General features: G+C 54.1%; 2 protein-coding genes across 2 annotated transcripts in view; both read left to right on the plus strand.

Annotated features, from left to right (window-relative positions):
- The window catches only part of LOC123351529 (sialic acid-binding Ig-like lectin 5), a 52,139-nt gene extending 37,759 nt beyond the window's left edge, over positions 1-14,380 (plus strand). The window contains exon 7 of the mRNA XM_044990918.1: positions 12,858-14,380. Coding sequence (XP_044846853.1) covers positions 12,858-12,939 — 82 coding nt within the window. The 3' untranslated portion in view covers positions 12,940-14,380. The remainder of the gene's footprint in view (positions 1-12,857) is intronic.
- Positions 1-20,430, plus strand: part of LOC123351985 (sialic acid-binding Ig-like lectin 13) — a 216,994-nt gene that overhangs the window by 179,437 nt on the left and 17,127 nt on the right. The gene's annotated exons all lie outside the window — the stretch shown is intronic.

Consider the following 20,430-nt stretch of genomic DNA (forward strand, 5'->3'; position numbering starts at 1 on the left):
CCTTACGGCACCTTAATGCTTTATAAAGTTCAATATCTTTTTTTAGGACCAAAGTGGGGGCTGCAGCAGGGCAGTCAGACCCAGGAGAATGGGGAGAGAGACTGAATTTGTTTTCTGGTAACAAAATAGCAGAGAAGATCTTGTAGCGGGGCGGTGCCCGGCTCCTGCCCTGAAGGGTTACAAACAGCCCAGGAGAGGCTGGGGCTGGGGCAAGAAGCCTGGGCTGACTGGGGAAAGCAGGCTCAGCTGTGGCCAAGCCCCAATCAGGCCCAGCCGGGAGCCAGGAGCCCAAACAGTCTCCCTCTCCCTGTAGAGGGACATGGGCCTGGCTGCAGGGAGCTGGACACAGGGTACCTGAGTGGAGCAGGGCTGGGGACAGGCTGAGGAGCTGGGGCGCTCCAGCCTGGAAAGCCCCAGGCTGCGGCCTAGCATTGGGCTAACAGGTACTGGGGGTTGCAGGGGGCAGCCCAGGGGTAGGCCAAGGCAGCAGGTCCAAACCCTCCTTGCCAGTGCTGAGTGGCTGACACTCCAGCCTGCCCCAGGGTGTGGGGCTAGACAATGACTGGCAGTAGCCTGATACTGAGGTGAGGTGGGGATAGTGGGTGGGGGTTTCCCAGGGAGAAGAGACCCTGAGAGAGAGGGGTTACTGCCAGGGGGCAGCACCCCAGCTAACAGGGCACTGGGGTCCTGGGAGGGACACGGGGCAAGAGGATGGTGTGGGCCCCTTTTGTGAGCCTGAAACAGTAATTGTGCACACACACACACACACACGCACCCCCTCTCTGCTGCTCCTCCTCCTCTCTCCACTGCTGAAGAGCAGAGCTGATTTTAATTCCTTTAGGAGGCTAGTTACAGGCTGCTGAGCTGAATTCACTTTGGGCTAATGGTGCCCACAGGGAAGGAGCTGGAACCCACTAAGGCATCCCGGGGAAGGACTCAGGGAAACCCAGAGGTGGAGGAGAGGCCGAGGGGCAGGACGTCTCCAGGGGATGTCCGCGACCAGAGATGTGGTCACTGCAGGCAGAGAGGGCAGTGAGGCAGGGACTAGAGACCCAGGAAATCTTGGCTCAGGAGAACCTCAAAGGTTTAATGTGGCAGAGGGGAGTCAGCGGGTAACCGGCTCACAGAACGAGCTGTGACTAGCCCTGGGGAGGAAGCAGCCACCCACCACCCCGGGGGCAGAGCTGGCCAGGGGAGGGAGGGTGCAGACGGGTCCCCTCCGAGCCCAGTGGGCTCCCTTACTGCAAGCTGAGATCACTGCGTGCTGTGTTAACTGGTGGGGGAGCCTGAAGCTATATTGCTAAGTGGCTGGTGGAGCAGAGCGGAGCAGTTCGTGGGCCGGTTGGACAGACCCATGGAACAGCGAGCGGAGCAGAGTGGAGCTGAGCAGTGAGCGGGGACGGCTGGTGGAGCGGAGCGGCTGGTGGTGAAGGCTGCAGCAGAACCCCACGGAGAGGCAGGGCAGTCGGCCTCAGACCACATAAGGTGCCCCTTAACAACCTGCGTGCCCCTTTTCCCACCCCCCCATTTCCACCCAGGCTGGGGAGGTAAAACTGCAGATAAACTTTTGAACTCTGGGGCTGCACTGACCAGGGACAGAGACTTTTGGGGTGTTGGACTTTTGGGACTTTGGGTGATTTTGGGGTTGCTGGACTCAAGAACCAAAGGGAAAGGACACGACCCAATTTGCTGGGATGGGTCTTTGCTCGTGGTTTGGTCTATGAACCCTAGTTGAGGTGTTTTCCCAGTTTAATGCTTATGTCGTTTACCTCGTGTTATTAAGCATGTTCCACTACACTGAGCCTCTGTGCTTGCGAGAGGGGGAGTGTTGCCTCTTTGAGGCGCCCGGTGGGGTGTGTAAGATTTTCCCAGGTCACTGGGTGAGGGCTCGAGCTGGTTTTGTGTTACGTTGTTGGGAGGGGACCCCTATGTGCTGAGCCCGGCCCTTGCTGCTATCAGCTCGGCCTGGCAGAAGGGTTACACTTGTGTTTAAGAGCAGCAGGGATTTCACTGTTAAGCCAAACTGGTCGCCTGCCGCATTTCCTGTTCTTCCTACACATCAGTGCACATACCTGTCCCAGCCCCTCTCCAGTCCCTGGGTTTGGAACCCACGTCCCTTGCCCAGTTTGGGGGCCTTCCCCCCAGTCACGCGGCCGCTCAGCATCTGGGGGGGTCACCCCGCCCCAACAAGAGTCTGTCGCTCCCAGAATCTCTCCACCACCCGAATGTCTCCCCATTGACCACCCCCGTCCGCTCCCACTGGGGGCCAGAGGGGCCTGAGCCCCAGGGTGCAAGCAGACATATCCACTGGGCTCGGAGGGGACCCGTCTGCACCCTCCCTCCCTCCCCTGGGCAGCTCTGCCCCCGGGGTGGTGGGTGGCTGCTTCCTCCCCAGGGCTAGTCACAGCTCGTTCTGTGAGCCGGTTACCCGCTGTCTCCCATCTGCCACGTTAATCCTTTGAGGTTCTCCTGGGCCAAGATTTCCTGTGTCTCTGGGCCCCGCCTCTCTGCCTGCAGCGACCACATCTCCGGTCTCTGACGTGCCCTGGAGACGTCCGGCCCCTCGGCCTCTCCTCCACCTCCGTCTCTACCCTGCAGTGAGTCTCAGGCAGCATAACACAGGAGGTTTATTGAATGTCTGAACCAGCACAGGCACGTCTCAGGGCCCTTGGGCCTGGCCACTCTCAGCACCACCCAGCTGGGTCTGACCCCGGCCAGGTAGCTCAGGCCCCTCTTCGTCCCCAGTCCAGAAGCGACCTCCTTCCAGCCGAGCCCCCTATCTCCCCTCCCTCACCAGTCCCTCCTCCACCCTTTGTCTTCGATCCCAGGTCAACAGGTCACCTGGGCCCCCTCTCTTCCATACTTTGTCCCCAATGGCCAGAACGGGCTGGTTAGGTCACCGGGGCCCTCTCTTCTCTGCCCTTGGTCCTCCCACGAGCCAGAACCGTCTGGCTCCCACGATGGGCTGGGCCACTGGTTGCTAAGATCCAGAATGTCCAGGCCGGGGTCCAGGGTCCCTGCTGCCAGGTGAGGTCACACCTGGCCCTCTGCAACCACAATCCCCCTCTCCCACTCCCTGATTACACACACAGCACACAGGGAAACCAAGGCACACACAGTATTCATGCAAAACAGTAGTAAAATCCCCCACTTCGTCACAGGTTGTTTCTATAATAAAAGTTTTGTCTAAATGTTCCCTTTCCTAAAAACCAATCACAGGATTTTTTGGTTTTTAGAAAGGTTTCACAGAGATCTTGGCCATTTAAACCTAATGATCACTGGAAAAAATTCACTGGGTAGGAATTTTTCACAAAAAATATCCCACATATTTCAATTCCCCCCCCACCTCCCATGTTTTTAAATATCTTCAGGACATAGAAAGAAACAGACATTGAAATTATTTAGATAGATAGATATGAGGATAGATAGATAACTGGTAATTAACCCTTGCCCTCCCGTATCAGTAATAGATGGATTCCAGTTACCATGATCTCCATGTTATCAGCCATGTCAGGTTTTGATCTCGACCTGGCGGTTCCAAGGTTTCCCAGTTTTTCCTGCATCTGAACCTGGTCATTCCCAAGACCCAGGAAAAACACACAAGTCAAACACTGAGCTCAATACAATGCACAAAGATCCCTTGCCCGCTGCTGAGATGCGGTCGCCCCTGAGATGGAGTGTGGAGGTGTTAATATTAGGATCCCTTGCTCGGCTGGTGCTGAGATGCAGCCACCTCCACGTGGGGCATCTGTTTAACAGCAACCGAGGGAAACCTCCTGGGCAGCTAATTAGAAAGTCTGAAACCAGAATCTCACTGACTGGAAACTTCCTGTTGTGCAAGATCCGCTCAACAACCAGCCTCCCAGCACAGCCGCCGGGGCCCACACGCAGGGGGGCAGAGCTGACGTGCCACTGGCCTGGGGCAGAGCGGGCCAGGGTCTGGCTGGCGTGGGAGACTCGGGAGGACCCGGCCATCAGGGCTGGTCCCAAGCCCCTAAGGGGCGCTGTGTTTCTTTTAGTTCTAGGTTTCTCCCAAACCCTTGTGTATCTCAACACCGGGCATGGAGTCCTTGTATAAACAGCCCCCGTGCCTCACCCCAGAGGCAGCCACATCTCAGCACTGGGGAGAGGTCCCTGTGTAAACAGCCCCCAGGACAGATTCAGCTGCGTCTCAGCTCTTAAGTTGAAGGACGGAGTCTGGCGGGTGGTGGAATCCAGCTGCCTCTCCTGATCCAGCCGATGACGCTGGTCCCATCACAAGTGAACCCCCAGACTCAGTGACCCGGGGCCTGGGAGGTGTTTGAGGAACCGAGAGACAGAAAACGAACATCTGAGTTCAATGGACCGGCTCCGATCTGCGGGCATCTCCCCTGCTGAGAGACCCTAGAGGGGAAGGACCCCAGGTCCCATTCCCACCCGCCAGAGCCAGCCAGTGCCCCACCCTGGGGCAGATTAGAGCCGACGCACCCTAGAGGGGAAAGACCCCATGTCCCATTCCCCGCACCGATAGCCAGTTCCCTCCACTCCCTGCCTGCAGTGGGGCCGGAAGCCGGCTGTCCATTGGAGCTGCCTGTATCTGGGACAACCTCCCGCTTGCATCGATGACACCGAGATCTCCAGCCACTGGAACTGGCTTTTGCAAGATGTTCTAGGAGCAGATTCACACGCTGACTTCCCCTTCCTGTCTTGAAATCTCACATCTCGCCCCAGCCCTGACACTCGCACTCGCTCCCTGCCACGCAGGTCTCCTCACACACCCGGCTCTTCCCATTGGAGTCGGGATTCGCTAGCCGTCCTAACCGGACATCTGCTGTTCCAGTGCGCTGTTCCCAGCCGCCCCACCCCAGAGACAGACGCATCTCAGCTCCGGGTGAGCAACCCCTGGGCAGTGTCGCTGTGTGGCTGTTCCCCAGCTGCCCCGCCTGGAGGCGGCTGCATCTCAGCTCGGGGTGAGTGATTAGCATCTGCAGCATGTACAATACGATACGAGGTGTGAGCTGCTAACGTTAAAATATTATTGTGTGACTGGAAAAAGCAGTAATAAAGGGATAGAGCTGGGATGGGGGGCAGGTAGCCCGGACTCCTGGGTTCAATCCACGGCTCTGGGAGGGGAGTGGTCCGGGAGGGGGGCTGGGAGCCAGGACTCCTGGGTTCTGTCCCTGGCTCTGGGAGCAGAGTGAGGTGTAGAGGGGCTCAGAGCCCGGACTCCTGGGTTCTATTTCCAGCCCCACAAGCAATATGCAGCCTGCCCCTGTTGCAGAGAAGCCACAGGCAGTGCCAGCCAGAGGGAGGGGAAGTTGGCAGATGCTGATTCTGGGGTTTCTGCGAAAGCATCTCCACCCAACGGCCCCTGCCAACGCCCACTTCTGCTTTCACATTCCTGTGCTTGCCGCTTCCCCAGGCTCCGAGTCACAAACCCTGAGGAACCCGGGCTGCAGGGTCGGAGAGCAGCAGTTTCAATCTCCCACCTTCATATGCCCCTGGACTCAGCATGTCCCTATCCTCACTTTCATGTTACAATTGTGCTGGGAGTAACCCACTTGATGAGCAAACCCCACAGGATTTTTGGGTGCTGCAGGGAGCAGCTTAGGCATAGGCGCCACTTTCTCGGCGCCGGTGGGTGCCCACGCCCCCCCTTTCCCCACCCCTGGCCCTGCCCCAACTCCACCCCATCTCTGCTCCTGGCCCTGGCCCCATTCCAACCCCATCACCAAAGTCCCACCCCAGCCCCGCCTCTTCCCCCAGCGCGCCGCGTTCCCCGTCCTCCCCGCCCCGCAAATCAGCTGTTTCGCAGCGCAAGCGCTAGGAGGAACAGGGGAGAAGCAGGATGCGGTGGCCCACCCGCAGAGGAGGAGGAGGAGGTGAGATGGAGCAGGGGGGTGGGGCGGGGCCATGGGGAGCTGCTGGAGCAAATGAAGAAACCAAAAAACACCCACGAGAGTGAGAGAGAGAGAGAGAGAGAGAGAGCGCTGGGTTCTCACCACTCAGTGAAGCTTGAATCGATCGGGGTTCCCAGGTGGTGGTGGTAGCTGAGACTCTGGGGTGCTGGAGACAGGCAGAGCCCCCAGCACGATCAATCAGGAGAAGATGAAGTCCCAGTGGAACTGATGCAGATTTTGATTCAGGCATCAGAACACTTCCTTGAGCATGGGAAGGGTTTTTTTTGGAAAAACAACAATGGTTCGAGGGAGAACACTAGATCTGTTGATGTGTAAACAAGGGAGATACCAACGTTGTTTTGTTCAGGCTAGACCTGGGAGCTGATCACTCCTGGCTATGGGTGATGTTCCTTGGAGGGAGCTCACAAGGCAATTAGGGAGCTTCACTATTTTGGATACCAATCAAGGATTCATTATTAGAATTGGTCTGATAACTGCTGAGCGGAGTGTGGGCAGGTGGGTTTATTAACATGGCTGGAGCAGAGATCCCCCACCATGCCGTGCTTCCCGGCTTTCCTGGTCCCAGAGTTCAGTGCAGTTCTTGCCTGGGAATTTCTGTTCCCCATTCTGTCTGCTAATGGAGATGCTTCCTTGTCCCATCTCCGATGCAAATGACGTTAGGGGAGTTTCCTTAATCCTGTCACCCTTGTCCCAGGGGTTTAGGGGTGTCTCCCAAGGCATTTCCATTGCTTTTTGTAAGTCCTTCTTCTGATACAGATTTGGTTCAAGCAGAGGTGTGTGCAGGGGTGGGGTCTTTCATGAGTCAGACAGGCTGGGTACTGCGCCCTGGTTCCCCAAGAACACAGAGCTGCCAGGTAACAACATATTGTCCATGAATTTATCCAGGTCTTTTTTGAACCCTGTTATACTTTTGCCTTCACAACATCCTCTGGCAAGGAGTTCCACAGGTTGACTGTGCGTTGTGTGAGGAAATACGTCCTTTTGTTTGTTTTAAACCTGCTGCCTGTTAATTTCATGTGGGGACTCCTAGTTCTTGTGGTATGAGAAGGAGTAAATAACATGTCCTGATTTACTTTCTCCACACCTGTCATGATTTTCTAGACCTATACCATATCCCTCCTTAGTCGTCTCCTTTCCAAGCTGAACAGTTCCAGTCTCATTAATCTCTCCTGAACTGGTCACTCGCTCACATGTTGTTGTTTTGTGGGCACTGAGCAGCGCTGCCTTCCCGCCATCTTCAGCTCGGGATTTTCATCTCACGATTCTTAGAGAAAATCTCAGGTTCTTTTCCACGAATATAAGGATTTTTTAGCCCACGATCTCTCAGGACCATCTAGTGATTTGGGGGGGGGCGAGGTCACTACAGTGCCAGCAGCCCCAGATCAGCCCCCTGCAGAGCCCAGCAGCACTGATGGTCCCCAAGGCAGATCTGTTCCCCCCAAAAAGCCTCTGCTCTCACACTTCTCACCCCCCGTCTGTCTCTAGGTCTGTCCCAGCCAGATGCCCCAGCCATGGGCAGAGCCCTGCTGCCACAGCACGACACCGGGGAAAGGGAGCTCCTGCCTCAGGGCCCGCCCTGGAGAGCAGGGGGTCCTGCCACGCTGAGGGTCCTGATCCTCACCCTGCTCTGGAGGGGTAAGTAAGCAGCACCTGCAGCCCCAGGGCAGGGGGAAGGGCAGAACCTGTGCTAAGCAGGGCCAGGTCTGTCCCAGGACTTGGAAGGGAGACTGGCCGGAGGGGGAGGGGAGCCCAGTGCCCCAGTGTGGTGCTAGGGGGCGCCGAGCGACAGGGAGTGGGGGCAGGGGGCTCGATGTAGGGAGGGATGGAAACTAAATGGAGTGAGTTTTGGTCAGGGACCCAGGGCTGGGCTCGCAGGGGGCTGCAGGTCGGGAGTGAGGGGCACTGGCAGAGCTGTGGGGGGAGCTCAGGGTTGGTCTCTGCTCTCTATGGGTCCCACTTTGATCCCTCCCCATCCCCTGCAGGGTCCCTGTCCCAGCTGCCCAGATTTACCCTGACGGTGCCGCAGTCGGTGTCGGTGCAGGAGGGTCTCTGCGTTCTCGTCCCCTGCACCTTCGCGTACCCAGCCTCCTACAACACCGACAATCCCTCGGCCCAGCTCTACGGATACTGGTACAAGGATCAGGCCATTGTGGGCCAGCATCTCCTTGTGGCCAGCAGTGACCCCAGCCGGGGGTTGTCGCAGGAGACCCAGGGCCGGTTCTGGCTTGCAGGGGATCTGTTAAGTGGTGACTGCTCCCTGCAAATCAGTGACGCCCAGAGGAAGGATGAGGGGAGATATTCCCTTAGAATCAAGAAAGGAAAATTGAAATACAGTTACCTCTCCAATAACGATCGCACTCACCCTACGCTCACAATATCAGTACCAGGTAAGAGCAGCCGCAGTCACCGCTCAGCAGCCCCCCTGAGCCAGCCAGTCCCGGCTCTGGGGCTGGATCGGGGCTGCGCCCCTAGAGGGGAAAGGCCCCGTGTCCCCGAGTGATTCTCTCCCCTCTCCCCGTGTCTCAGGGCTGATGGAGGAGCCAGAGATCCAGATCTCGCCGGCGCGGGGGCTGCCAGGGACGCTGCTGGCCGGGGAGCCGGTGACTGTGACCTGCACGGCCCCTGGGCGCTGCTCCGGGCCCCCTCCCCGAGTCACCTGGACGGGGCCGTTCAGCGACACAGCCCGGGACGTCTCAGCCCAGCTGGCGAACGGCACCTGGGCCCACAGCTCCGCGCTCAGCTTCACGCCCGGCCCGGGGGACCACGGCAAAGAGCTCGTCTGCACCGTCACCTACAGGCCACCACAGGGACCTTCCACCCGCAGAACCGTCCAGCTCCACGTCGGCTGTGAGTGACGCCCCCCAGCCCCTCCACGCCAGCCCCCTCTGCTGGGATCCCCCCCCCCGGCTCCCCAGCCCTGCCCTCCAGCCCCTCCCCCAACTCAGCCCTGTGCTGGGATCCCCACCCCCCACCAGGCACCCTCAGCCAATTCTACTCCAGGCCCCTTCCCTCCACATCGTGCAGCCCCTTCTCCCTTGGGATCTTCACCCCTTCCTGTTCCCCTTGGCTATGGCTCTGCCCTCCCATCCACATCCCCAGGTCCCCAGGCCCTTCTCTTCTGGGATTCTCTCTACCCCTGACGTACCCTGACCCCAGAATCCTCCTGTGCTGGGGTCCACCCCCCCCATTCCAGTCCCCCCTTGCTGGGATTCCCCCCCTCACACCAGCCACCCCAGTTCCCCCTGAGATCTCCCTAGGCCATCCCACCACTTCTCCTCCCACTCCCCTTCCTGTTGGGATCGGTGGATGATCTATATGGGGCAGAGTTCATTCTCAGTCATTCTCTGGCACTAAACACGCTCCAGGCTCGGTGCCCAGAGCCCTCGGCCCACCCTGCCCCAGGGCAAACCGCCATTAAATGGCCTGTGACCCTCGCGCTACAGATCCAGGGCAGAGGGAAATTCAACGGCCACCTTTGCGAGGTGAAGGATCAAATCAGGCATCAATGTAAGGTCGGCCCTTGTTCCCTTCAGCCGGAGGGAGATTTAGAAGGACACTGCCCCGCCCCCTCACCGTGTCTGAGCCCAGGCCCCAGCCCGACCCCGAACGTCTACACAGACCTTGTTGGAAACAAGCCCAACACAACAGACCCAGGCTGCGGGGCTTTGATAGCAATGTGGAGAAACCCTGGCATTCCTGGCCAGCTGAATTTTGACCTACCGGTTTTGGTCCCCTGGGTTTTGATTGGACAGATGATTAAGTAGGCATATAAAAATATTACTAGAGCAAGCAGAGGTGTATTCGGGAAGACCCAGGCACAATTGCAGTTGCAGCTAGCAAGGGATGTGAAGGGTAACAAGAAGGGTTTCTACCGGTACGTTAGCAACAAGAAGAACATCAGCGAAAGTGTGGGGGAGGCAGTCTAGTGACAGAGGATGTGGAAAAGCTGAAGTACTCATGTACTCAATGATTTTTTTGCCTTGGTCTTCGTAGACAAGGTCAGCTTCTAAACTGCTGCCCTGGGCAACACAGTATGGGGAGGAGGTGAGCAGCCTTCAGTAGTGAAAGAACAGGTTAAGGACTATTTAGAAAAACTGGACATGTACAAGTCATAGAATCATAGAATCTCAGGGTTGGAAGGGATCTCAGGAGGTCATCTAGTCCAACCCCCTGAGCAAAGCAGGACCAACCCCAACTAAATCATCCCAGCCAGGGCTTTGTCAAGCCTGACCTTAAAAACCTCTAAGGAAGGAGATTCCACCACCTCTCTAGGTAACCCATTCCAGTGCTCCACCACCGTCCTAGTGAAATAGTTTTTCCTAATATTCAACCAAAACCTCCCCCCACTGCAACTTGATACCATTGCTTCTTGTTCTGTCATCTGCCACCACTGAGAACAGTCTAGATCCATCCTCTTTGGAACCCCCTTTCAGGTAGTTGAAAGCAGCTATCAAATCCCCCCTCATTCTTCTCTTCTCTCTAAACAATCCCAGTTCCCTCAGCCTCTCCTCCTAAGTCATGTGCACCAGCTCCCTAAGCATTTTTGTTGCCCTCCGCTGGACTCTTTCTAATTTTTCCACATCCTTCTTCTAGTGTGGGGCCCAAAACTGGACACAGTACTCCAGATGAGGCCTCACCAGTGCTGAGTAGAGGGGAATGATCACGTCCCTCGATCTGCTGGCAATGCCCCTACTTATACATCCCAAAATGCCATTAGCATTCTTGGCAACAAGGGCACACGATTGACTCATAAGAACATAAGAAAGGCCGTACCGGGTCAGACCAACGGTCCATCTAGCCCAGTATCTGTCTACCGACAGTGGCCAATGCCAGGTGCCCCAGAGGGAGTGAACCTAACAGGCAATGATCAAGTGATCTCTCTCCTGCCATCCATCTCCATCCTCTGACGAACAGAGGCTAGGGACACCATTCTTACCCATCCTGGCTAATAGCCATTTATGGACTTAGCCACCATGAATTTATCCAGTCCCCTTTTAAACATTGCTATAGTCCTAGCCTTCACAACCTCCTCAGGTAAAGAGTTCCACAAGTTGACTGTGCGCTGCGTGAAGAAGAACTTCCTTTTATTTGTTTTAAACCTGCTGCCTATTAATTTCATTTGGTGACCCCTAGTTCTCGTATTATGGGAATAAGTAAATAACTTTTCCTTATCCACTTTCTCAACATCACTCATGATTTTATATACCTCTATCATATCCCCCCTTAGTCTTCTCTTTTCCAATCTGAAGAGTCCCAGCCTCTTTAATCTTTCCTCGTATGGGACCCTCTCCAAACCCCTAATCATTTTAGTTGCCCTTTTCTGAACCTTTTCTAGTGCCAGAATATCTTTTTTGAGCTGAGGAGACCACATCTGTACACAGTATTCGAGATGTGGGCGTACCATGGATTTATACAAGGGCAATAATATATTCTCAGTCTTATTCTCTATCCCCTTTTTAATGATTCCTAACATCCTGTTTGCTTTTTTGACCGCCTCTGCACACTGCGTGGACATCTTTAGAGAACTATCCACGATGACGCCAAGATCTTTTTCCTGACTCGTTGTAGCTAAATTAGCCCCCATCATGTTGTATGTATAGTTGGGGTTATTTCTTCCAATGTGCATTACTTTACATTTATCCACATTAAATTTAATTTGCCATTTTGTTTCCCAATCACTTAGTTTTGTGAGATCTTTTTGAAGTTCTTCACAATCTGCATTGGTCTTAACTATATTGAGTAGTTTAGTATCATCTGCAAACTTTGCCACCTCACTGTTTACCCCTTTCTCCAGATCATTTATGAATAAATTGAATAGGATTGGTACTAGGACTGATCCTCGGGGAACACCACTAGTTACCCCTCTCCATTCTGAGAATTTACCATTAATTCCTACCCTCTGTTCCCTGTCCTTTAACCAGTTCTCAATCCATGAAAGGACCTTCCCTTTTATCCCATGATAGCTTAATTTACGCAAGAGCCTTTGGTGAGGGACCTTGTCAAAGGCTTTCTGGAAATCTAAGTACACTATGTCCACCGGATCCCCCTTGTCCACATGTTTGTTGACCCCTTCAAAGAACTCTAATAGATTAGTAAGACACGATTTCCCTTTACAGAAACCGTGTTGACTATTGCTCAAGAGTTTGTTTTTCTATGTGTCTGACAATTTTATTCTTTACTATTGTTTCAACTAATTTGCCCGGTACCAATTTGCCACTTGGTTTCTCTCTCTGATTATTGATTTGTTGCTGTGTCTCCTGCTCTCCCCAGACAGCCCCCGGCGGGGGACCGGGCTGAACTCGTCCTGCCAGTTCCAGGGGCCCAGCATAAGCTGCAGGTGCTCCCTGCGCTCCCACCCCCCACCCCAGCTCCAGTGGCAGGTGGACGGGGTGTCCCTGGCTGGGAACGGCTCACAGGGGACCCTGCAGGTCAGCTCGTGGGCCCAGCGGGATGAGGCCGTCAGCACCCTGAGCTGGACGGGGAGCTGGGACGGGGGCCACCAGAACTTTTGCCTCGGCTCCAACCCCCACGGGTTCCATATTCTACTGCTCAGCCCACCGGGAACAGGTGAGAGTCCTACCCCTCTCGGGGGCACAGGCTTCGACCCAACCCCAGGGTGGGGGCTGGCTGGTTCGGGCAGGGGTTGCAGGGATCTATCCCTGACTCTCGGCTTGTTCTCCCACAGGTGGCCTCAGTCGGGCATTGATCGAAATCAGCTGCAAACTCGTCTTTGTGGCGACTGGATTCTTCCTGGCATATTATCTCACCCTGCTCTATTACAGACGGTAACTCAGCTACTGACCCACCTACCGACCTACCCACCTACCTACTGTCTATCCACCCACCCAACTATGTACCTATCCACCCGTCTATGCATCTATTCATCCCCAATACACTCACCTGTCTCTCTATCATGACTTCCAGCCACTTACATACCCCAGAATCTCTCTCTCTCAGGACACCCTGCTGCTCTCGTGGAAGCAGAAGGAAGGACAGGCCGGGGGCCAGGGAATCCACAGTGCCCAAGTCCGGCGTGTAGATCAGGCCGTTCCTCAGCCACCGAAGAGCCAACAAGGAACTGGAATCTCACAGGACTGAGGAAATGGAGAATGAGACCTCAGCTGGGGGCACTGCCACCCCGGGTGAGGCCAATGGGCCTGTTTAGCCCAGTTCCTGGCCCCCTCCCTACCCCTCCAGCTCAGACCCATGGGCCTGGGCAGCACGTGGAAGCTGCCTGTAATATTGATATGACCAGTAGATGATCTGTTTGTTGCCCTGATGGTTATGACCAGGGCCGGCCTTAGGGAAAATGGCACCCTGGGTGAACTTGTATTATGGTGTCCCCCCATCATTCCTGGCCCCCAAGGAGTCCCTGGGTTCCCCTCCCCCATCACCTCTGGGCCCCATTGCCTCCGACGGTGTTTAATTTGTATTGAAAGAGATGCCAGAGCTCAGCTGTGGCTCAAATTAAGCCCTGGCAGGGCGGCCTGATACTGGCGGGTGCTGGCCGGGCACCCAGCTCTGAAGGCAGCACCACCGCCAGCAGCAGCGCAGAAGTCAGGGGGGCCTGGCACATGGGGTGTTGCCACCCTCCTGCGCTGCTGCTGGGGCTTGTGGTGCCTGGTGCTCGGCATGTGGCTCAAGGCTTCGCGCTGCCACACGTGGGCTGCATCTCACCAGAGCCCACGGCCTCCCGCAGCCCCCTGGCCACTCCTGGCTCACCCGGGGGGGGGCACCAGTTCAGACTTGGGGCGGGGGGAGGAAATTTTAGCCATGATTGCAGGGACTACTTAGGCACCCGAACACTCTTGGGGCTTTGCAGATAATAACATAGGGATTCGCTGACAGGAGCACTGTGTCTAATTGTTATATAAAGAAAGAAATTAAACCCAAGTTTAAAGTTTATATGTAAATTTAGAACAATCAGGAGCTAATACAGCAAGATATTCCCAATCCCAAGCCTTGAGATATCAGTTCTGGGGCTTTAACACAGCTATCGGTGTGCAAGTTGGGAAAAGCGCAGACATCTTAGTCTGCCAGGAAGCGCAAGAGTCAGGCTAACTCTAACAGCTAATAACGCGAGACTCCCAAGCAGGGCCTGGACGAGTGGAAAAGGATTGTAAGAGATGCTGGTTTTCGACCATGTGTTAGATAAGAATGGAACACAGACGGTAGCAGGAATTGCTGAGGAAAGTAAGGTCTCAGGAAGGAATATGTATAAACAAGATGCAGCTGTTGATCATCACTGTATGTGACAAAAGGTATAAATGCTTGACCTCAGTGTTTAGCTTTTGGGAGACCTTCCGTTGTGCATTCTCCCCCTTGCAATATTGCTTGAGAATAAACTGCCTCTGACATGTTGCAACCAACCTCAGAGCGAGGACTCGTTTTTCTCCCACATCAGAAACAGACGTTTGATACTTCGCTCACTATCCTTAGTAGAGATAAATAAATACAAATAAAATCTGCTTCCACAGACACACTGTGTTACTGCCATTGTCTCCTGTATTTTAGTCAATTGTTTTTCACTTAATTTCAACATATATGATTAGGGTTTTTTTTCCTCTTATTAAGAAAGGGATTAATATTTCTAATTATTTTGGCATTTATGTTTACCGGCCACAATCCTGTATGTGACTCACTAACATTTGATTCCATCATTGCTATTGGTATCACAGTTGGAACTGCAGTGATTTTCATGCAAATGTTAAGTTAATTTACAGATATAACTAAAAATACAATTTGAAAATAAGTGACTTTCATCTGCCCACTGTCTAGAGTTCTGTGTTTAGCTAATGTTTTTTAAACTGTCATTACTAAAGTGAGTACAAGCTAAAGTTCCATTCTAGGAGGATGCTATTATTTGATTGTAACACTTTAAATAATTGAATGACAAAGCACAATATGATAATAACAATAATAATGCTAATTACTCCAGCCAGGACAGGTTAGGAGCAGGAACTGCAAGGCTGCAGAAACCAGCAGAGGGAGGGACACCCCTGCCCCAGAGGCCCCCCCATTCACCCGTGGCTAAGGCCGGCCCTGGATGATGTGTTTGCTCTGTGATGTCTGCAAGGTGCCCATATACCCCGGTGATGACTGCAGGACGATCCCCTTTAGTTTAGAGCAGTGGTTCTCAAACTGTGTTTGCTCTGTGATGACCGAAAGGTACCGAGATACCCCGGTGACGACCGCAGTACAATGCCCTCTAGAGCAATGGTTGTCAGACTGCATCAGGACCCCAAAGTGGGTCACGGCCCCATTGTAACAGGGTCACCAGGGATGGCTTAGATTTATGGGGCCCAGGGTCAAAGGCCGAGCCTCACTGTCTGGGGCTCCGGCAGGCTCAGACTTCGATCCCCCCTCCTGGGGTCGTGTAGTAAGTTTTGTTGTCAGAAGTGGGTCATGGTGGGATGAAGTTGGAGACCCCCCTGCGAGAACAGAGCAGACCAGCTAACGCTGGTTACTGATCCCTGCAAGACAACGCCCAACCCAGCGGCTCTAACGGCCGCTATCTGCCAGCGTGGGGAGAAAGTTTCACAAACAAACTTTTTTTTTTTTTGTGCAAAATGTAAATTCGGCAACACCAAAACTTTGTGTAAATCTGGGTCGATTTTGCCAAATTGTTTGTTTGGGAGAAAAAACCTCCCCAAAAGGAAATATTTCATTTAGGTGTTTTCAAAAAGAAATGTTTCACTTTCTCGATTCAAACTCACTGTAGGGTTTGAAATTTCCTGTAATTTTACTTTGTAGTGAAAAAAATGTCTAAAATGCTTGAAATCGAAACAAAATGTTTCATCCTCAAACCAAATCTATTTCTGACCTTCTGCTTACGGAAAATTTTGACCAATTTCCACTTTGGGTTTTACATGAAAAGATTTTTTTTCCTGCTGATTTTAGGTTCCCTCAAAATTTCTCAGATTAGGTTTTCAGATTAACCCCAAAATATTTTTTTCAAATGTTTGGTTCACCAAAAAATTGAACAATTTTTCTTTTTGTTTCTACCCAAACAGTTTTCGGTTTGCTAAAAATTGTGACCGATTTTTGTTTCAAGCCACTAGCCAGGCAGGGAATGGGCACTGGGCCTTTTCCGTCTTGTGGGTGATGGCTTGGATCCAGCTCCAGGATGGGAGACTGGCTGGCTCAGGTGGCAACGGTGGGATACATGTAACAATGAGTTCAGCTTGTGTTGCTCGGTAGCTGTGCTGAACAATTTCCCCTTAGTGATGTGCAGATAATAGCAGCCCCCGTCTCCGTATCGCATGTTCTCAATGCCCAAGGAGCAGCCCTTGTTCTCCAGGTACCCCGGCATCCAGAAGTGGCCCTGCGCCTCCCCCAACACCTCTCTGTAGAGGATGTTGGCAGCGACGGGTTTCCCCCAACAGATGTCCACTTGCTCCATGAACCAAGGCCCACAGATCCCACCATCTGATCCGGCCTCAGCAGTGGCTTGAATGTGCAGGGGATGATGAAGCAGAGACCAACCCAGGCTCACAACAATTATGGGACCCTCAGGCCCAGATCTGGCCTCTGGGCAAAGAATCCTGCATAGGAGAGTATCAGAGGGGTAGCCGTGTTAGTCTGGATCTGTAAAAGCAGCAAAGAGTCCTGTGGCACCTCATAGACTAACAGACGTTTTGCAGCATGAGCTTTTGTGGGTGAATACCCACTTCTTCGGATGCAAGTAGTGGAAATTTCCAGGGGCAGGTATATATATGCAAGCAAGAAGCAAGCTAGAGATAATGAGGTTAGTTCAATCAGGGAGGATGAGGCCCTGTTCTAGCAGTAGAGGTGTGAAAACCAAGGGAGGAGAAACTGGTTCTGTAGTTGGCAAGCCATTCACAGTCTTTGTTTAATCCTGAGCTGATGGTGTCAAATTTGCAGATGAACTGAAGCTCAGCAGTTTCTCTTTGAAGTCTGGTCCTGACTTTTTTTTGCTGCAGGATGGCCACCTTAAGATCTGCTATTGTGTGGCCAGGGAGGTTGAAGTGTTCTCCTACAGGTTTTTGTGTATTGCCATTCCTAATATCTGATTTGTGTCCATTTATCCTTGGACACAAATCAGACTGTCCTGTTTGGCCGATGTACATAGCAGAGGGGCATTGCTGGCATATGATGGCGTATATTACATTGGTGGACGTGCAGGTGAATGAACCAGTGATGGTGTGGCTGATCTGGTTAGGTCCTGTGATGGTGTTGCTGGTGTAGATATGTGGGCAGAGTTGGCATCGAGGTTTGTTGCATGGATTGGTTCCTGAGCTAGAGTTACTATGGTGCGGTGTGCAGTTGCTGGTGAGAATATGCTTCAGGTTGGCAGGTTGTCTGTGGGCGAGGACTGGCCTGCCACCCAAGGCCTGTGAAAGTGAGGGATCATTGTCCAGGATGGGTTGTAGATCCCTGATGATGCGTTGGAGGGGCTTTAGCTGGGGACTGTATGTGATGGCCAGTAGAGTCCTGTTGGATTCTTTCTTGAACCCATATGCATATATATAAGAAACTCTTGTACTCCTCAGTCCTCCAGCAGCTACACCCTCTCACTCTCAGCTCCTTGCACCTCTTGCTTCCAGCTCCTCACACGCACTTCCTCTGCTCTGGCTCCTTCTCCCCTGACTGGAGTGAGCTCCTTTTTTAAACCCAGGTGCCCTGATTAGCCTGCCTTGGTTGGCTGCAGGTGATCTAATCAGCCTGGCTGACTTAATTGGTTCTAGCAGGTTCCTGATTACTCTAGTGCAGCCCCTGCTCTGGTCACTCAGGGAACAGAAACCTCTCTCTCCAGTGGCCAGAAGATCCCCCTTCGACTCCTCTGCTGTAGAGAGTAGGAGGGAGAGGACTCCTGCTGTTCCTGTTCCTGCTGGACCCTCGCTGCTGCTCCAGCTGCTCCCCTGGCTGGGCTGGACACCACCACCCACCCCCTTTCCCTGCTATCTGCTTGCTGACTGGCTTGTAGATTTCCCCCCCACCCAGTTGCTGCTGTTACTCCACCTATGGCCCCTTGAGGTGGGGGCTGCTGGCTGCTCCCCAGAGGAGGGGAGTGAGGGACCCCAGCTCCAGTCCTTGTTACTGAGGACGCCACCACCACCATCTGAGCAGGGTCCCTCCTGCCTGGCCACCAGACCACCACCTGGAGCTGCTGGAGCTGCTGTGTTTGCTGCTGGGGAGCTGCTGGAGCCCCGAGGAGGAGAAGGAGAAGGAGAGGACCGCCTGCTGCTGGAGGACCTCATAGAGACTCTGAAGACCGCCGTGGAGGGGGCACTTGAGGACTGAGTATTTTTTGGACTGTGCTCTTGTGGTGGAGGTTTGGACTGTGTCTGTTGGGACACCGGGGGTGTGGCGTGGAGCCTGCCCCCGGTCCATCCGTGTCCCCCTTCGCCCCCACCACCATGGTTGCCCCCTCCACCATCCCCACTGGCTGTTTTCCTTCTGCTTCGGCCTCCTGCCTCCGGGACTGAGCTGCTCACCTGGTTGGCCACGCCCATTTCTATCGTTTGGCACTGCAGCAGCAGCCAGCTACCATTGACTTTTTGCACAAGTGCCTGTGGGCGCACCCCCCACCCCTACCTCCTTGGCCTGGCCCCATCTCCTTTGCCACATTTGTCTGCTCCACCCATTTCCCTCTGCGGCCCTGATTGTCCTGCCCCAGCCCCGCAGCCAGCCCCGTGGTCTTCTTCCTGGCGTCAGAGGCCGCCGCCCAGGAGGCGGTAGAGACGGGTCTGGCGGTGGAGGGCGTCTGCACTCTCCCTCCCCTGGCCAGCTCTGCCCCCAGGGTGGTGGGTGGCTGCTTCCTCCCCAGGGCTAGTCACAGCTCGTTCTGTGAGCCGGTTACCCGCTGTCTCCCCTCCACCACATTAACCCTTTAAGATTCTCCTGGGCCACGATTTCCTGTGTCTCTGGGCCCTGCCCCGCTGCCCTCTCTGCCTGCAGCAACCACATCTCTGGTCTCTGACGTGCCCTGGAGACGTCCGGCCCTCGGCCTCTCCTCCACCTCCGTCTCTACCCTGCAGTGAGTCTCAGGCAGCGCAACACAGGAGGTTTATTGAATGTCTGAAGCCAGCACAGGCACGTCCCAGGGCCCTCGGGCCTGGCCGGTCTCAGCACCGTCCAGCTGGGTCTGTCCCTGTCCAGGTAGCTCAGGCCCCTCTTCGTCCCCAGTCCAGAAGCGACCTCCTTCCAGCCGAGCCCCCTATCTCCCCTCCCTCACCAGTTGCTCCTCAACCCTTTGTCTTCGATCCCAGGTGAACAGGTCACCTGGGCCCCCTCTCTTCCATCCTTTGTCCCCAATGGCCAGAACAGGCTGGTCCGGTCACCGGGGCCCTCTCTTCTCTGCCCTTGGTCCTCCCATGGGCCAGAACCGTCTGGCTCCCACGATGGGCTGGGCCACTGGTTGCTAAGATCCAGAATGTCCAGGCCGGTGTCCAGGGTCCCTGCTGCCAGGTGAGGTCACACCTGGCCCTCTGCAACCACAATCCCCTTCTCCCACTCCCTGATTACACACACAGCACACAGGGAAACTGAGGCACACCCAGTATTCATGCAAAACACTAACAAAATCCCCCACTTCGTCACAGGTTGTTTTTAAAATAAAAGTTTTGTGCAAAAGTTCCCTTTCCTAAAAACTAATCCCAGGATTTTTTGGTTTTTAGAAAGGTTTCACAGAGATCTTGGCCATTTAAAACTAATGATCACTGGAAAAAATTCACTGGCTAGGAATTTTTCACAAAAAATATCCCACATTTTTCAATTCCCCCACACACACCTCCCAGGTTTTTAAATATCTTCAGGACATAGAAAGAAACAGACATTGAAATTATTTAGATAGATAGAGGGGGTGTATGGAGATAGATAGATAGATAACTGGTAATTAACCCTTGCCCTCCCATATCAGTAAGAGATGGACCCCAGTCCCCATGATCTCCATGTTATCAGCCATGTCAGGATTTGATCTCGACCTGGCGGTTCCAAGGTTTCCCAGTTTTTCCTGCATCTGAACCTGGTAATTCCCAAGACCCTGGAAAAACACACGAGTCAAATACTGAGCTCAATACAATGCACAAAGATCCCTTGCCCAGTGCTGAGATGCGGTCGCCCCTGAGATGGAGTGTGGGGGTGTTTATATAAGGATCCCTTGCCCGGCTGGTGCTGAGATGCAGCCATCTCCATGTGGGATGTCTCTTTAACAGCAACTGAGGGAAACCTCCAGGGCAGCTAATTAGAAAGTCTGAAACCAGAAATTCACCGACTGGAAACTTCCTGTTGTGCAAGATCCGCTCAACAACCAGCCTCCCAGTACAGCCGTCTGGGCCCACACGCAGGGGGACAGAGCTGATGTGTCACTGGCCTGGGCAGAGACTCGGGGGGTGGGAGACTCGGGAGGACCCGGCCATCGGGGCTGGTCCCAATGCCCCTGGGGGCGCTGTGTTTCTTTTAGTTCTAGGTTTCTCCCAAACCCTTGTGTATCTCAACACCGGGCAAGGAGTCCTTGTATAAACAGCCCCCGCGCCCAACCCCAGAGGCAGCCACATCTCAGCACTGG

Source organism: Mauremys mutica, chromosome 17 (assembly GCF_020497125.1).
Source record: "Mauremys mutica isolate MM-2020 ecotype Southern chromosome 17, ASM2049712v1, whole genome shotgun sequence".
NCBI lineage: Eukaryota > Metazoa > Chordata > Testudines > Geoemydidae > Mauremys > Mauremys mutica.